The following is a 12881-nucleotide window of genomic DNA, read 5'->3' on the forward strand; positions in this document are numbered from 1 at the left end:
TGTATTTATTGAACCAAAGATCAGTTCTCAGATTTTTTCTATCTTCTATAGATCAGTTCAAGCCACCTAAGAAAACATTTTAACCAACTCCCTTGAATAAAATTATGAGTGCTCCCATGCTACTCTCCTGTGTGATAAATATTCCCAGAGTAAAATATAGTGTTTGTTGCCTGTTTCAGGCTCTCTGGCTGATGCAGTAGTTAAGTAGATGGATAGTAGTTAGAGTAGCTGATGGGGTAGTGTAAAATACACCAAAATGTATAATTTCAGGATGAGAGAACTGCAAAGATAAGTCAAAGTTATTGGTTTCATTGCCAGTATTCAAATATAATGAGGATATCTTATAATTTTTGAGGGGCTATGTTTTTTTGTCTCTGTATAAACATGTTAGGTCTTCCTAGATTATCCAGTATATCCACATGTTAGGTCTTCCTAAATTATCCAGTATATCCACTGAAAATGCTCTCTCCTCCATAAAAATATCATCATAAATAGTGCATTATCACAAATTTTTTAAAGTACATAATGACAGATTTTAAGCAACACATTTGTTTTGATGGAGGGTTTTAGATAGAAATGATTATGCATTAAGAAAAAATGTTAAACTTGAGCATTGGACCTAGTGCTGCTTGTTTCCAATTTTGCTAGAAATAACATACAATTCCGTATTGCTGATAATGTGCCTCAGCCACTGACATGAAGATCTAGTAGGGAAACAAATTCCTATTCAGGGCAAGAACTCTGAAGAGTATCTAAAGTACATTATTTGTCTCAACATTTACTGGCTTAATGATCACTGTGTCAGGTCTACTTTGTTCAGTAGTAAATAGGATTCTATATCCCTCCTGCCACCAGCTCTGCAGAAGCTAACATCTTCTTGCATGCTTGCATTGTAAAATGGTTTTGATTGATATTTTACCAGATTCACAGACTAAATGTCCATTTCCATAGGAAGATTAACACCTCTCCACCCCTGAGAAATTATGGACTTGATTCCTCAGTGTAATTACCATTTTAAAGCTCTCTGCTAGGCTATCCTTCTGCCCCCTTCCTACTGCTGCTCTGAAATTCCACATAATGAATGCAAAGTTTGATGCATACATTTTAAAATAGGAAGAGCTCATATTTACATATGACCTTTCAGGAAAGGATTTAAAGTACTTTTCCTGAAATGAATATTACTTAACTTGTCTTTTTGTGACCAGAAACAAGGGGATCATCTGAGACCAAGGTCCAACAGCCCGTTAAACATTCAGGTAGCCTGATCTACATGTCTGTTTGATCTTGGTGCTTCCAGGAGATCTAGAGTTCATGTCTTTTGTTTTAATGGGAAAACAGTGATCACTCAGCTTTTTTCCTCACAAATGGTTCAGATATAGAATTTGCATTTGAATTCCTTTGAGTAAGGATCAAGAATTATTATCTTGTATTCCCTGTCTGACATCTCAAAAGCATCATATATTTGCCTTGAAACTCTACTGTTTATGTGCTGCTCAATTTGTTTTCTGCTCTTCTTAATTTTCTATTGATGTGCCATGTAAATTTCCTTCAACCACTGAGCCAATAATAGGTGTTATTTAATCAATTTAGGTGATGATTTGCTTTTTTTATGTCAAAAAGTTGTGTTTTCATTTCAAGTGGGGCCAGAAATTCATCAGGGTCACCAAACAGAGGACTGCAGAGTATCAGCGTCATGATTTACACCAAATTTAGTGCTGCTACGTTTTCTCTTACCATTTTCCCTTCCCTAGAAGAATAATCATTTATTTATCCTGTGTAAAACAGAAGGACTTCAACAAACATGAGTGAGAGAACAAATACTTCAATTCTCCACGGTTTGGCTTGTTTGGGTCTGAGATACAGTTTTTATTCTTTTTTCTTTTTTTTTCACTGTTCCTGGCTATACCTAGTCTTTTTGCTACTCTTCTGTATTTGCCTTTTCACATAAAAGCTGCTTTGTTCTCTAGGGTTTTATCTTTAATATTTCTAGATTTCTTTTCAGCATTCTCTGCTCTAGTTAGTGGAATCAATAGGGATTGTTGTTAGAGACCTCTTATACTCATTTTTTTCTTTATATTATTTGCTGTCTTCTTACAGTTAGTGTATTTCACAGATAATTTCCAAAATTATCTCTCAGGCCTTCACCTTTCTCACTTTTTTCTGCCAAGTACTTCCAGTCTCTTAAATTATGTTTCTTCAACACTAAAATAACAGCCATCCCTCTCTGTTTACAGCCGTGACACCTCTTGAATTCTATCCAAACATGCAGAAAGCACTTGGGCCCAAAAAAGGAAGAGTCAGTTATGCCGAAATATCACAGTTGTGCCTTTGATTTCCCTTTTACAAATAAAAGGTCATTGTGTCTTGATCCAGGACATCATAGGCAAAGTCCTTTTTCCTCGTCTTTCTGCTTAACATCATTTCTTGTAGAAAATGTGACATTGGGTACATCTTGCAAGACTACAGCTGTAAGACAGTCTATCCCTTTTCCCAACAGTCAGTGAGCAGAAAATGAGAAAGTTAATGAACAACTCACCTCTGTGGGATATTTGCTTTCCCACTGCTCTAGAAATTCTCATTTCTCTTTGCTGACTGTAAAAGTAGGCGACAGAGTGCAGATATGACTGTCCACACCTGATTTGTTAAACTTGATCCTTGCTCTCTTGGTATATTGTGTGCTATACTTATTCAGTGTCCTGTAGTTCCATGTATTTCTCAGAAGGGTATTTCCTTACATCTCCCCACTTCTGTAACTTCCCTGGAATCTGCCACTACTTGCCCTCACATAAAATACGTCTGCAGTTTGATGCTTTTGATTTTCTATCAAAAACTCAATCTCTTCCTAATTTTATATATGTTCTTTACATTTCTCCATGACTGTTTTACTTTATTATCCCAACACACCTTGTGTCCCTAATCTGTGTATCTACGGCACTGTTCAGTACCAATCTTTGCTTGTACTGACAATTATTCCTAGTTATTTAATAGGTGCAAGTTTTCAGTTGTGAGGGTTGTAAAGTGCCACGAGAATTTGCAGTAATGTGCTTTTATATCTTAGGTGTTGTCTCCGGTAACTAAATTCTGTTTTCTACTGCCTGTTTTTCATCGCTGATCTTTAATCAATCAGAACTGGATTAAAGAGCAGTAGTGGATGGGGCAGATGAGCATAATCATTAGGGAGAGGATAGTCTAATGAAGAGAGTACTGATCTATGATTCCAGCAGGTCTAGATTTAATTCACTGCTCTGTAGAGAACAAATATCACAGGTGAATTAAATGTAAGGCTGAGTAATTTGTAATTCTTTAATGGGCTATTCTTCAGTTTTGCAGTTCTCATCCCCAAATCCACAAACCTGTCAGCCACTATGGCTGCTTGTATACAAGTAAATGACACTGTGCCAGGGATTGCTGTCAGCACTGGGACAGTTTCACAAGCACTACCAGTTGGTTGGAGAAACCCTGGTGTGGGGCCTGTGCCAGCTATTAGTGTCCGAAACAGTGCCCAGTTCCCTTTCACAGTTTGGATCATATAATCACAGAGTCATAGGATGGTATGGGTTGGAAAGGACCTTTAAAGGTCACGTAGTCCAGTGCCTCTGCAATAAGCACAGATATCTTCAACTAGATCAGGCTGCTCAGAGCCCCATCCAGCCTGACCTTGAATGTCTCCAGGAATGGGGCATCTGCCACCTCTCTGGGCAACCTGTTCCAGTGTTTCACCACCCTCATCATAAAAAAGTTCTTCCTATATCTAGTCCAAATCTACCCTTTTTCAGTTTAAAACCATTAGTTCATTGCTATTGCTGCAGGCCCTAGTAAAAAGTCTATCTCCATCTTTGCTATGAGGCCCCTTGAGGTACTGGAAGGCCACAAGATCTCCCCAAAGTCAGCTTTTCTCCACACTGAACTCTCTCAGCCTTTCCTCAGAGGAGAGGTGCTCCAGCCTTGTGACCATTTTCACTGTATGCCTCTGGACCCACTCCAATAGTCCATGTTTCTCCTGTACTGAGGATGCCAGATCTGGATGCAGCATGCCAAGTGGGGTATCACCAGAGTAGAGGAACAGAAACCTCTCTCTTGGCCTGCTGGCCACACTTCTTGTATAGCCCAGGATATGGTTGGTTTTCTGGGCTGTGAGCACACATCTACCAGTACCCGAACTCCATCTCCTCACAATCCCTTCATTCCCCTGACTGTCTTGGTACTGGGGGCTGCCTTGACCCAGGTGCAGTGCCTTGCACTTGGGTCTTGTTAAACCCCGTGCAGTTCCCATGGGGCCACTTCTTGACCTTGTCCCGGTCCCTCTGGATGGCATCCTGTCCTTCAGGCATGTCAGCCACACCACTCAGCTAGGTTCATCTGTAAACTTGCTAGGTGTGCACTCAATCCATCTGTCTGTCATTAATGAAGATATTAAACAGTCCCAGTCCCAGTACAGATCCCTGAGGGGGTGTTACTTGTCACTGATGTCATCAAGCAGTTGATCACCTCTCTGTGGATGCACTCATCCAGCCAGTTCTTTATCCACTGAACAGTCCACCCATCAAATCCATCTCTCATCAGTTTGGAGAAGGATGTTGCAAGGGACCATGTCAAAAGCCTTACACAAGTCCAGACAGATGACACCTGCAGCCTTTCCCTTGGTGAAATCATGCTGGTGCTTCAAATCACCTTCCTGTCAGCCAAGCACCTTAGCACAACTTCTAGGAGGATATTTTCCATGGCTTTCCCAGGCACAAAGGGAAGGCTGACAAGCTGGTTGTTCCTAAGGTTTTAATTTCTCCCCTTTTTAAAAATGGGTGCAATGTTTCACTCTTTCCAGTAACCAGGGACTTCACCTGACTGACAGGACTTTTCAAATGTGACGTAGAGTGACTTGGAAACTATGTTAGCCAGTTTCTTTAGGATTTCTTTAGGATTCCGAGGTGCATCTCATCAGGTCCCACAGACTTACGGATGTTCAAGTTCCTCAGGTGTTCCTGAACCACTCTGAGTGATTGCCTTCTTTGATGGGCGAGTGTGGTGAAATGCTGTGATGCCTGTTTATGTTGTGTCATCTGGCCCCAGTGACACATGGAATCCCTTTCCTTACTGCTGAGGGCATGCCCAGCAGCTCTGAAGGTTCATCTGTGTGGCCTAGAGTGGGTAAATACAGATAACACCATAGTCCCTCTTTGAAATCTGCTTTATATTATATTATCCCCTTTTTAGAGGGCTTCCTAGCATAGATTCTCTCCTCTGACATGTTCTATAAAACAGATTAATATATAAGTAAATAATGATGAGTCCACCACAGTAGTTAAGCCTCAGTTCAAATATCTTTCATCTTCAAGAAATTTTTTTTTTGGTAGAGCTTGACCTTGAAGTCACAAGAGAACAGAAGTCACAGTTTCAGGGGTCAGACTCTTTGGTAATGTGACACATAAGCAGTTTGCCATGGTTCATTAATAAACGTCTTTTTCATCATTGGTCCAGTACTAGTGATTAAGTGATATACTTACTCACTGATTGAATGTTTTCTTCCTCTTTGCCAGAGTTCTTGTGGATTTCTATCCATCACTGTCAGCCCTGCACTGTTCTCCAAAGAAATAATTTACCTGCTTGTACAGCTGGAAATTTCTATAATTCTAAAAAGCAAGGTGCTCAAAACTGTTCCTTTTGCAGTGTCAGAATTTTTAAACTTGCTTTTGCTACTGTGAAAATTTATTGTGAAATCTGAAAATTAATTGAGCAACTTATAAAGAAACTGACATGCTTGTTTATGCATAAAATCAGAGGAGTAATTTCTTCCCTTCTGCTTGTTTTCAGTATAGTGGGTTAGTTCCACGGGAGAGCTGGGACATGTGGCATCCAACCCTGGTGGCTGAAGCCCTGTTTGCAATCGCAAACATCTTTAGCTCCCTGCGCTTGATCTCACTATTCACTGCAAATTCTCACCTGGGACCTCTGCAGATATCTCTAGGAAGAATGTTGCTGGACATTTTGAAGTTTCTCTTCATATACTGTCTTGTGCTGCTCGCTTTTGCAAATGGATTGAACCAGCTGTATTTCTACTATGAGACAAATGAACCTGGCAACTGCAAAGGAATACGATGTGAAAAGCAGAATAATGCATTTTCAACGTAAGTTGCTATTTATTTCTATCCTCCCCCTCTCCCCAAATATTTTAATCACTTAGATGATGTTTACAGAAAAGAACCTTCATTTTCTATTGGTATTACAGTGGTGTCCTGACAGACACATTTAATGTTACCCGAATAAAAAAAAAATTAACATTTCATCACTCTAATAATATTCACATCATATGACAGTGAAATCTGTACAATTCAAGATATCTGAAAAGATAAAAATTAAAATAGAGATAAGAGGAAGATAAATGAGTTTAGAAGGTACATAAGGTCACCAGCTCAGACCTTGCTCATCCAGGCAGTTGTCACTCTGCATTTCTTCCATGTCTATCTGTGGGCATTAAATGAGTCTGGTGTTCTAAAACATGAAGATTCCTTGCAAATGTGATAGGCTGTAAAAAAACATGCAGTCCAAGATTCTACTGACCCTACTCCACACAATCGAATTTCTAATTTCTGTTAGAAGCTATTTCTTTTTCTTTCACTTTAAAATCAATCTTACTTCATTCTGGTTTTTAGTTCATCTACAGTACCAAAACACTGCCAAGTGAACACTAATTCTCCTTCACCTTCCAACCTGAATCAAACTCCTGCTATAAATGTTCATTCCCTATTAACTTCTGTGTATCTAGGCTGTTTTAAAAATGTATTTATTACCAATGGCTTCCTTCTTAGAGGAAATAATTTTATAAACATAGCAGCCTTTATATCATCCTAATCAAGTAACTTTTTGCAGGCACAGCATATTTTTGTTGTATATTAATAACACCTATGCAGGTCTAAACTCTGTGTGATCTGAACAGAAAAGCACACGGAAATTTTTCAGAGCTCAGCATTGAGGAAAGCAATATTCATCTGGGAAATAGTGGGGACTAGTGGCACTAGTGTCAGAAGGTGGTGTCATGGCAAACTGTGATGCTTTATGTGTTCCAAACTTTTAAGGAGCAGAGTCTCACCAGGACTATTCTTATGACATGATAATGTAGCTGAACACAGAACAAAGGTGGAAGTTTTTCAAGCTATCTAGGTGCGGAGGATTATTTTTTAAAGTTCATCATTGTTACTAGCTTCCTAGCTGTTCTACAAACTTCTCTAAGGGAATATCATATGCTTTAGGTATAAAAGCACAAGTTTCTTTTGAGAGCAGTGTGCTTCTCTTTTACATGTCTCCCTTCTTTATAAAACAAAACACATGCTAATGATAATAATTTCTTTCTAATTATTCAACTCTTTTTATCTCAGCGGCTCTCAACAAACCAGAATTGCCTAATATGAGGATACCATACTTTTTTCAACATCCTGGTGAAACACAATCATTGAGTTACTTTTAGATCCTTATTCTACCCCCTATAGTTAAAGCAAAGGGTCAAAATACTTCAAAAGAAGGTGTCCAACATAAGATCTCTGAAACTATATTTATCTCGCTGAAGTTTGAACAAAATCAACCTTTTTCTTGCAGGCTTATTTATAGATTCTGTATTGTATATCTAGAGGCTCAGATTTGAAACATTAGGTCATTGTTTCACTAGAAATATATTCCCTCTTGTCACGATCCACTAATACAAGCGAGGGTTGTGATGGTTTGTTTATAGATCTCAGAGTGCAAAAGGACACAAGGGATTTCAGTTTTAATCAGAACAGTGCACCTTTATTAAGTGCCCACAACATGGTAATGCAGTAGAGAAAGAGAGAGAGAGATAAGGAAAACAAAGTAAAAGGGTAGAGAGGAAGAAAAAGGGGGGTCAATAGCTACCAGCAGACGAGATGAAGTCCTCATGGTCTTCTGCCAATAGATTCGTCTTCTTTCCATGGGGAGATCTCATCTTGGTTAATTTTGAAAGTCCCTTTATAGTCCTTTTCAAAAGCGAGGGGCAACTGGCCAAGAAGTGGGGAAATCTACAGCCGTTGTTATGGGGCCCGTTGCTTTGGGAAACGGGTACAGGACAGACGTACAGGACAGGTCATTCCTTTCCACTTCAGCGCAGTCCTGGGCAGCAAGAACGGCGCAGTCCATTGTGACCTGCACTAATTTTCCTCAGGAATGCGTACCAGTTCCCAGTGGGCACACCCGCAGGCAACACTTGGCAGACACCCCACCTCAGCCAGGCCAGGACTGCTGTGTTCAGTCTCTGTCCTTGGCGATGATCGTGAGGCAGATGAGGGATCTTCGGACCGTCTCTTACACCTCTATGTTGGCTGTATTGTGATAAGTGTCATTCATCTCAGTCAAGTCAAGAACTTTTGTGTGTTTTGGGAGAAACTGAACAATCTGAAAACTGAATGTGTTGTTATTATACAGCTATTCCTTCTTGGTCATGTTTTTCAGGTTATTTGAAACACTGCAGTCATTATTCTGGTCTATATTTGGACTCATCAATCTCTATGTGACCAATGTGAAAGCGAGGCATGAATTCACTGAATTTGTTGGGGCCACTATGTTTGGTACCTATAATGTAATATCTCTGGTTGTTCTACTCAACATGCTAATAGCCATGATGAATAACTCTTACCAACTCATTGCTGTAAGTTATTCCTTTTTTTTAGATCATTTATAATATATACCATCTCCCTGTTCCTACATTCAGTTTTTCTGGCAGTAAAACATTTCAAGGCAGGACATTGGGACAAATACTGTGATTTACTCTAATTCTTTTGCAGTGTTTGGGAGGGACAAAGAAGCCAAACCCAAGCTGGGTTGGGTAGAGGGAAATTTCCCCACAACACCAAATGGGGAAGAGGTGACCCTGATGAAGAAGCCAGCTCGTGGGTTGAGAAGGGTGTCCTGATGCTTCTGGCAAGTGACATGGGCTACAGCCCTGCCCAAGCTATACTGTGCAGGACTTCTCATTAGAAAAAGATTGCCCAGGATTGTTCTGTCTCTGCTTCATTTTTAATACATTATATTTATTAGCCTTTGAAAGGCTGCTGCTTTTTTTGTTTGTTTGTTTTTTTAATCTAGCATGGATATACAGTTAACAGAAATTGGGTGCCCATGTTCTAAGGACAGTTTTGGACCCATTAGCTGTTCAAACAAAAGGTCATGTCTTCTCATTAAACAGTGTCCTGTTTCCTTCCTTAATGAAGACTGTCTTTATCCTTACCAGAGCTATTGGCATAGTTTTATTTCTCAACTGTCTATTGAGGAGACTAAGGAAAATAAACACTGATTCATCACAAGATAATTCAAATATGATCATGCAGAAAGCAAATAAAAGAAAGCTCCGCAGTCTTTAAGATTTTAAAATGTGCCTTTTTGGTTTTCCAATCTGGAAATTACAAGTGTTTCCACAAAAGAAAAACTGACCACCTGTGTTTGACCACCTGTAACTCTAGTTGTCAAAGTTTGGTGAACAATATCACAACATAGTACCACTCACCAAAACTTGGGCTGTAGGTAGTATACTTTTCCTGCTACAACTTCTAAGTTGGTGCTTTTGTTACTGTATGGCCAGGGCTAGACCTGTAGCTGAACTTCTTGGCTATCCAAATTAGTGATTTAAACTTCTTGTTCATCTGCTAGGATTTAGAAATCTTTACATGGACTTTAGCCTTCATTTTCCCAAAATTTTAAGAATTATACAATACCATATAATTTCCAAAAGAAATAAAATTGCAAATAAAAATAAAAATCCAGACCCCAACCTATGCCAAATATAGAATTTTGAAGTAGTAGGGAAAAAAAAAAGATACTTGACTCAACAGTTTTAGTAGCCTCATGATTTGTGGATAGCCTTTTTGTGAATTTTGGGAACTGGTAATTTCTAAGAAAATCCAAGAGCCTTACTGCCTTCTTAAAGCTGCTGCAGAGCAGTGTAATTAGACTGATCTATGTGGAATAATGGTGAGCTGCTATTATAACAAAATGTTTTTTTCCAGAAATGTAGTATTTCTCTGCTTGTAATTACGCTTTCTGTTTTTTGAGAGACTTTCAATAATTTAACAGCTTGTAACAGTGAAAGAAGTGCTTATAAGTAGATATATACTTTACATATTGAACATCTCTTTACTGATGTAAAGCAGTTTAGTGTTAAAGGCCTTTGCTTTGTGTTAAAGGCCTTCTGTCCAAAGAAGATAGCACTATTTTAACAGGACAATTCATTAGTATTTCAAGGTTGTTCTAGTTTCAGTTTTTTGTGATTTTTGTAGGGGTTTATTTCACCTCCTCAATTACATCAACATCTGTGCTGCTGATTTGTTTCTTGTGTGCAGGATCATGCAGACATTGAGTGGAAGTTTGCTCGAACAAAACTCTGGATGAGTTACTTTGAAGAAGGAGGAACTCTGCCCACTCCTTTTAATGTCATACCGAGCCCAAAGTCTTTGTGGTATCTGATCAAATGGTTATGGAGACACCTTTGCAAGAAAAAAATTAGAAGAAAGCCTGAAAGTTTTGGAACAATAGGGGTAAGTTGTGTGGTTTACTCTGCCTGTAGTCCTCCTCTTTGCTATATAGATGAGTTTTTGTCAGCCTTATAGAGCATCTGAACCATCAAATAATGTGCATATGAATAATTCTAGCAGTGAATGTTTACTTTTTACATTCATGTCAATGTATTTGAAGAGAAAGCATCATCATATCCCTGTACAATGACAGTATGAACCATGACTGTGCTTCATCTACAGATACTGCAAGAAAGATTAGGGGCAATACAAAAATCAAATATATATGCTTGTCTGCCAGTGTCAGAATTGGTCGCTAATCCCTAGCTCAAGCATCACAGTTCAGGTATAATTGAATACCATGAACCACAGACTCATGTATGAAGTATTCATCATGGAATATTTTCTGTGTCTCTGTCTCTCAACATGTAGTGAAATGGGTTTACCATAAAAGCACTCTTACCAAAAGCTGTTCTCATTAAAAAAAACATTTTGAAAGGTAACAGCATTTACTTGGACTTGTTTTCTTGAATTTACAGGTAGAGTTATTTTAGAATCACATTCTGAAATCATACCATATTTTGATACTGCTTATTAACAGTGATATTTCTAGGGAAAAAAAAAAGAGGGGAAAAGACACACAAGGCAACCAAGAATAGTCCTGCCCCTGGATTCAGCAGATGCCTGTGTAATATCTCAGCCACTTACTTTCTCTGGTAGCTGCAATGGGTAAAGCAGATTTGAATTTTTCCCTCCTAACTTCATCTGCTTGAGATACCTCAGTCAGCAACACAGTTTTTCTATACTGACAGTGCAAATATTCAGGCAACATCCTAACCCACCAACAACTAATTCTCTCTAGTTATGTTTTCTTCATTTCCCATTAGCAAGTCAGTACCTCAGTAACTAGACTGAATTTAGCCAGCTCCAGCATGAAGAAGACAATTTGGGGTAAGATGTGGATAATGGCACTTTCTCTATACCATAGGGATTTGATGAATATAAGTGTTTCAAGTCTGTTAGGAACTCAGATAGCCAAGCATTAAGTGAGAGTATGAGAGTCAAATGTGGGTAAGGGGGAAAAGAAAGGGGTATAGTCCTTGTGCTATTGATTCTCCTAAAAAAAACTTCCATCCATTTCAAAGAAGTCAGGGATATGATACAATTCTTTGATGGACCCTTACTATATCAACCTTTTCTTTGTATTACTTTGCCATTTCTTGATAAATAAGTTTTTCCTACCTATTCTGCTGTCATATCCTGGAATGCAGCTTAATGTCTAGATGTACTTGGAGGCACAAGTTCACATGCATGTACAGATCTATGGTAAAGAGGAAAACTGACATATAAAACTAATTCACAATTACTGTACTGATAAATGGATTTTCTCCTCTTTGTAGAAAGCTTCAAATCAGGCTTATTGCAATATACTGATATTGTTGGCCAGTATCTAAATTGTGAAAGCAAAATTTTTTCACTTAGCTGTCATATTTGTACATATAGGAAAGAAACAGCCAGGAAAAGAAGCTAATAAGCATGAGGGTGACATTGAAACAAACCAGTAATGAAACACACACTGAAAAAAAAAAAACCATTAAGTGAAGAAAAACTAACAGTGATTCATATAGAAATTTTAAAAAGAACATGAACTAGCAAGAATGGTGAATAATTTTAAGACCAAAACATCTCTGTGAAATATAGGAAGTGAAAAAAGTAAGTGCAGAGACCAACAGAAGGAAAAACTGTGAGATGTTGTTAGAAAAAGTCAAGAGAGAGAGAGTGATGTACTTGTGCGTGTGAGATAGTGGGCAATGCTTCTAGGCATTTGTTAAACATTTGGTAGGGATGATTAGCTAGTGTAAACTGAGAGAATGATATTAAAATTAATGGTATGAAGACAGTGTATAGCAGAGGGTTGATTAACACAATCTCCCTGTTTGACTGAGGCAGATACAGAATACCCTTATACATCCCAGCTAAACCTTCAGGACAATATTTCTTGACAGACCTTCCATCTGGGATAAGGAAATATTTTTTCCTTTTTCTTACCCTCTCAAACTGTATATCTGGGAGTAAACTCATTCCTGGATCTGTGGAATAATAAAGAAAGATATGGGGTGCTCCCCACCCTATGCAGAATGGCTTGGTGAGCAAGGGGATTCAGAAATATCATCTCTACTTCCTGCACCTACCTCCTGCTAGGGTACATAAATACCAGCTTCGAGAAACCCACAGCTTAGATTTGGGAAAACTGGTGCAGCAAAGGGTCAAAGGGTAGGGAGTCTATGCACCAAGCCACTTGAGAATTTTTCCAAATAGAATTTTCTTCTTTTCTTTTCTTTTCTTTTCTTTTCTTTTCTTTTCTTTTCTTTT

At 38.6% G+C, this 12881-nt stretch overlaps 1 protein-coding gene across 4 annotated transcripts in view; it reads left to right on the plus strand.

The window, feature by feature from the left end:
- Window positions 1–12881, plus strand: part of TRPC4 (transient receptor potential cation channel subfamily C member 4) — a 132226-nt gene that overhangs the window by 110304 nt on the left and 9041 nt on the right. For all 4 annotated transcript variants that reach the window (XM_042014227.1, XM_042014226.1, XM_042014228.1 and 1 more), the window contains 3 exons: window positions 5809–6122; window positions 8455–8650; window positions 10338–10532. In XM_042014227.1, the coding sequence (XP_041870161.1) occupies window positions 5809–6122; window positions 8455–8650; window positions 10338–10532 (705 nt within the window). The remainder of the gene's footprint in view (window positions 1–5808; window positions 6123–8454; window positions 8651–10337; window positions 10533–12881) is intronic.

This window comes from Corvus kubaryi, unplaced genomic scaffold (genome assembly GCF_017639235.1).
Source record: "Corvus kubaryi isolate FWS band 111438036 unplaced genomic scaffold, C.kubaryi_AGA036_p1.0 split1-65, whole genome shotgun sequence".
Classification (NCBI taxonomy): Eukaryota; Metazoa; Chordata; class Aves; order Passeriformes; family Corvidae; genus Corvus; species Corvus kubaryi.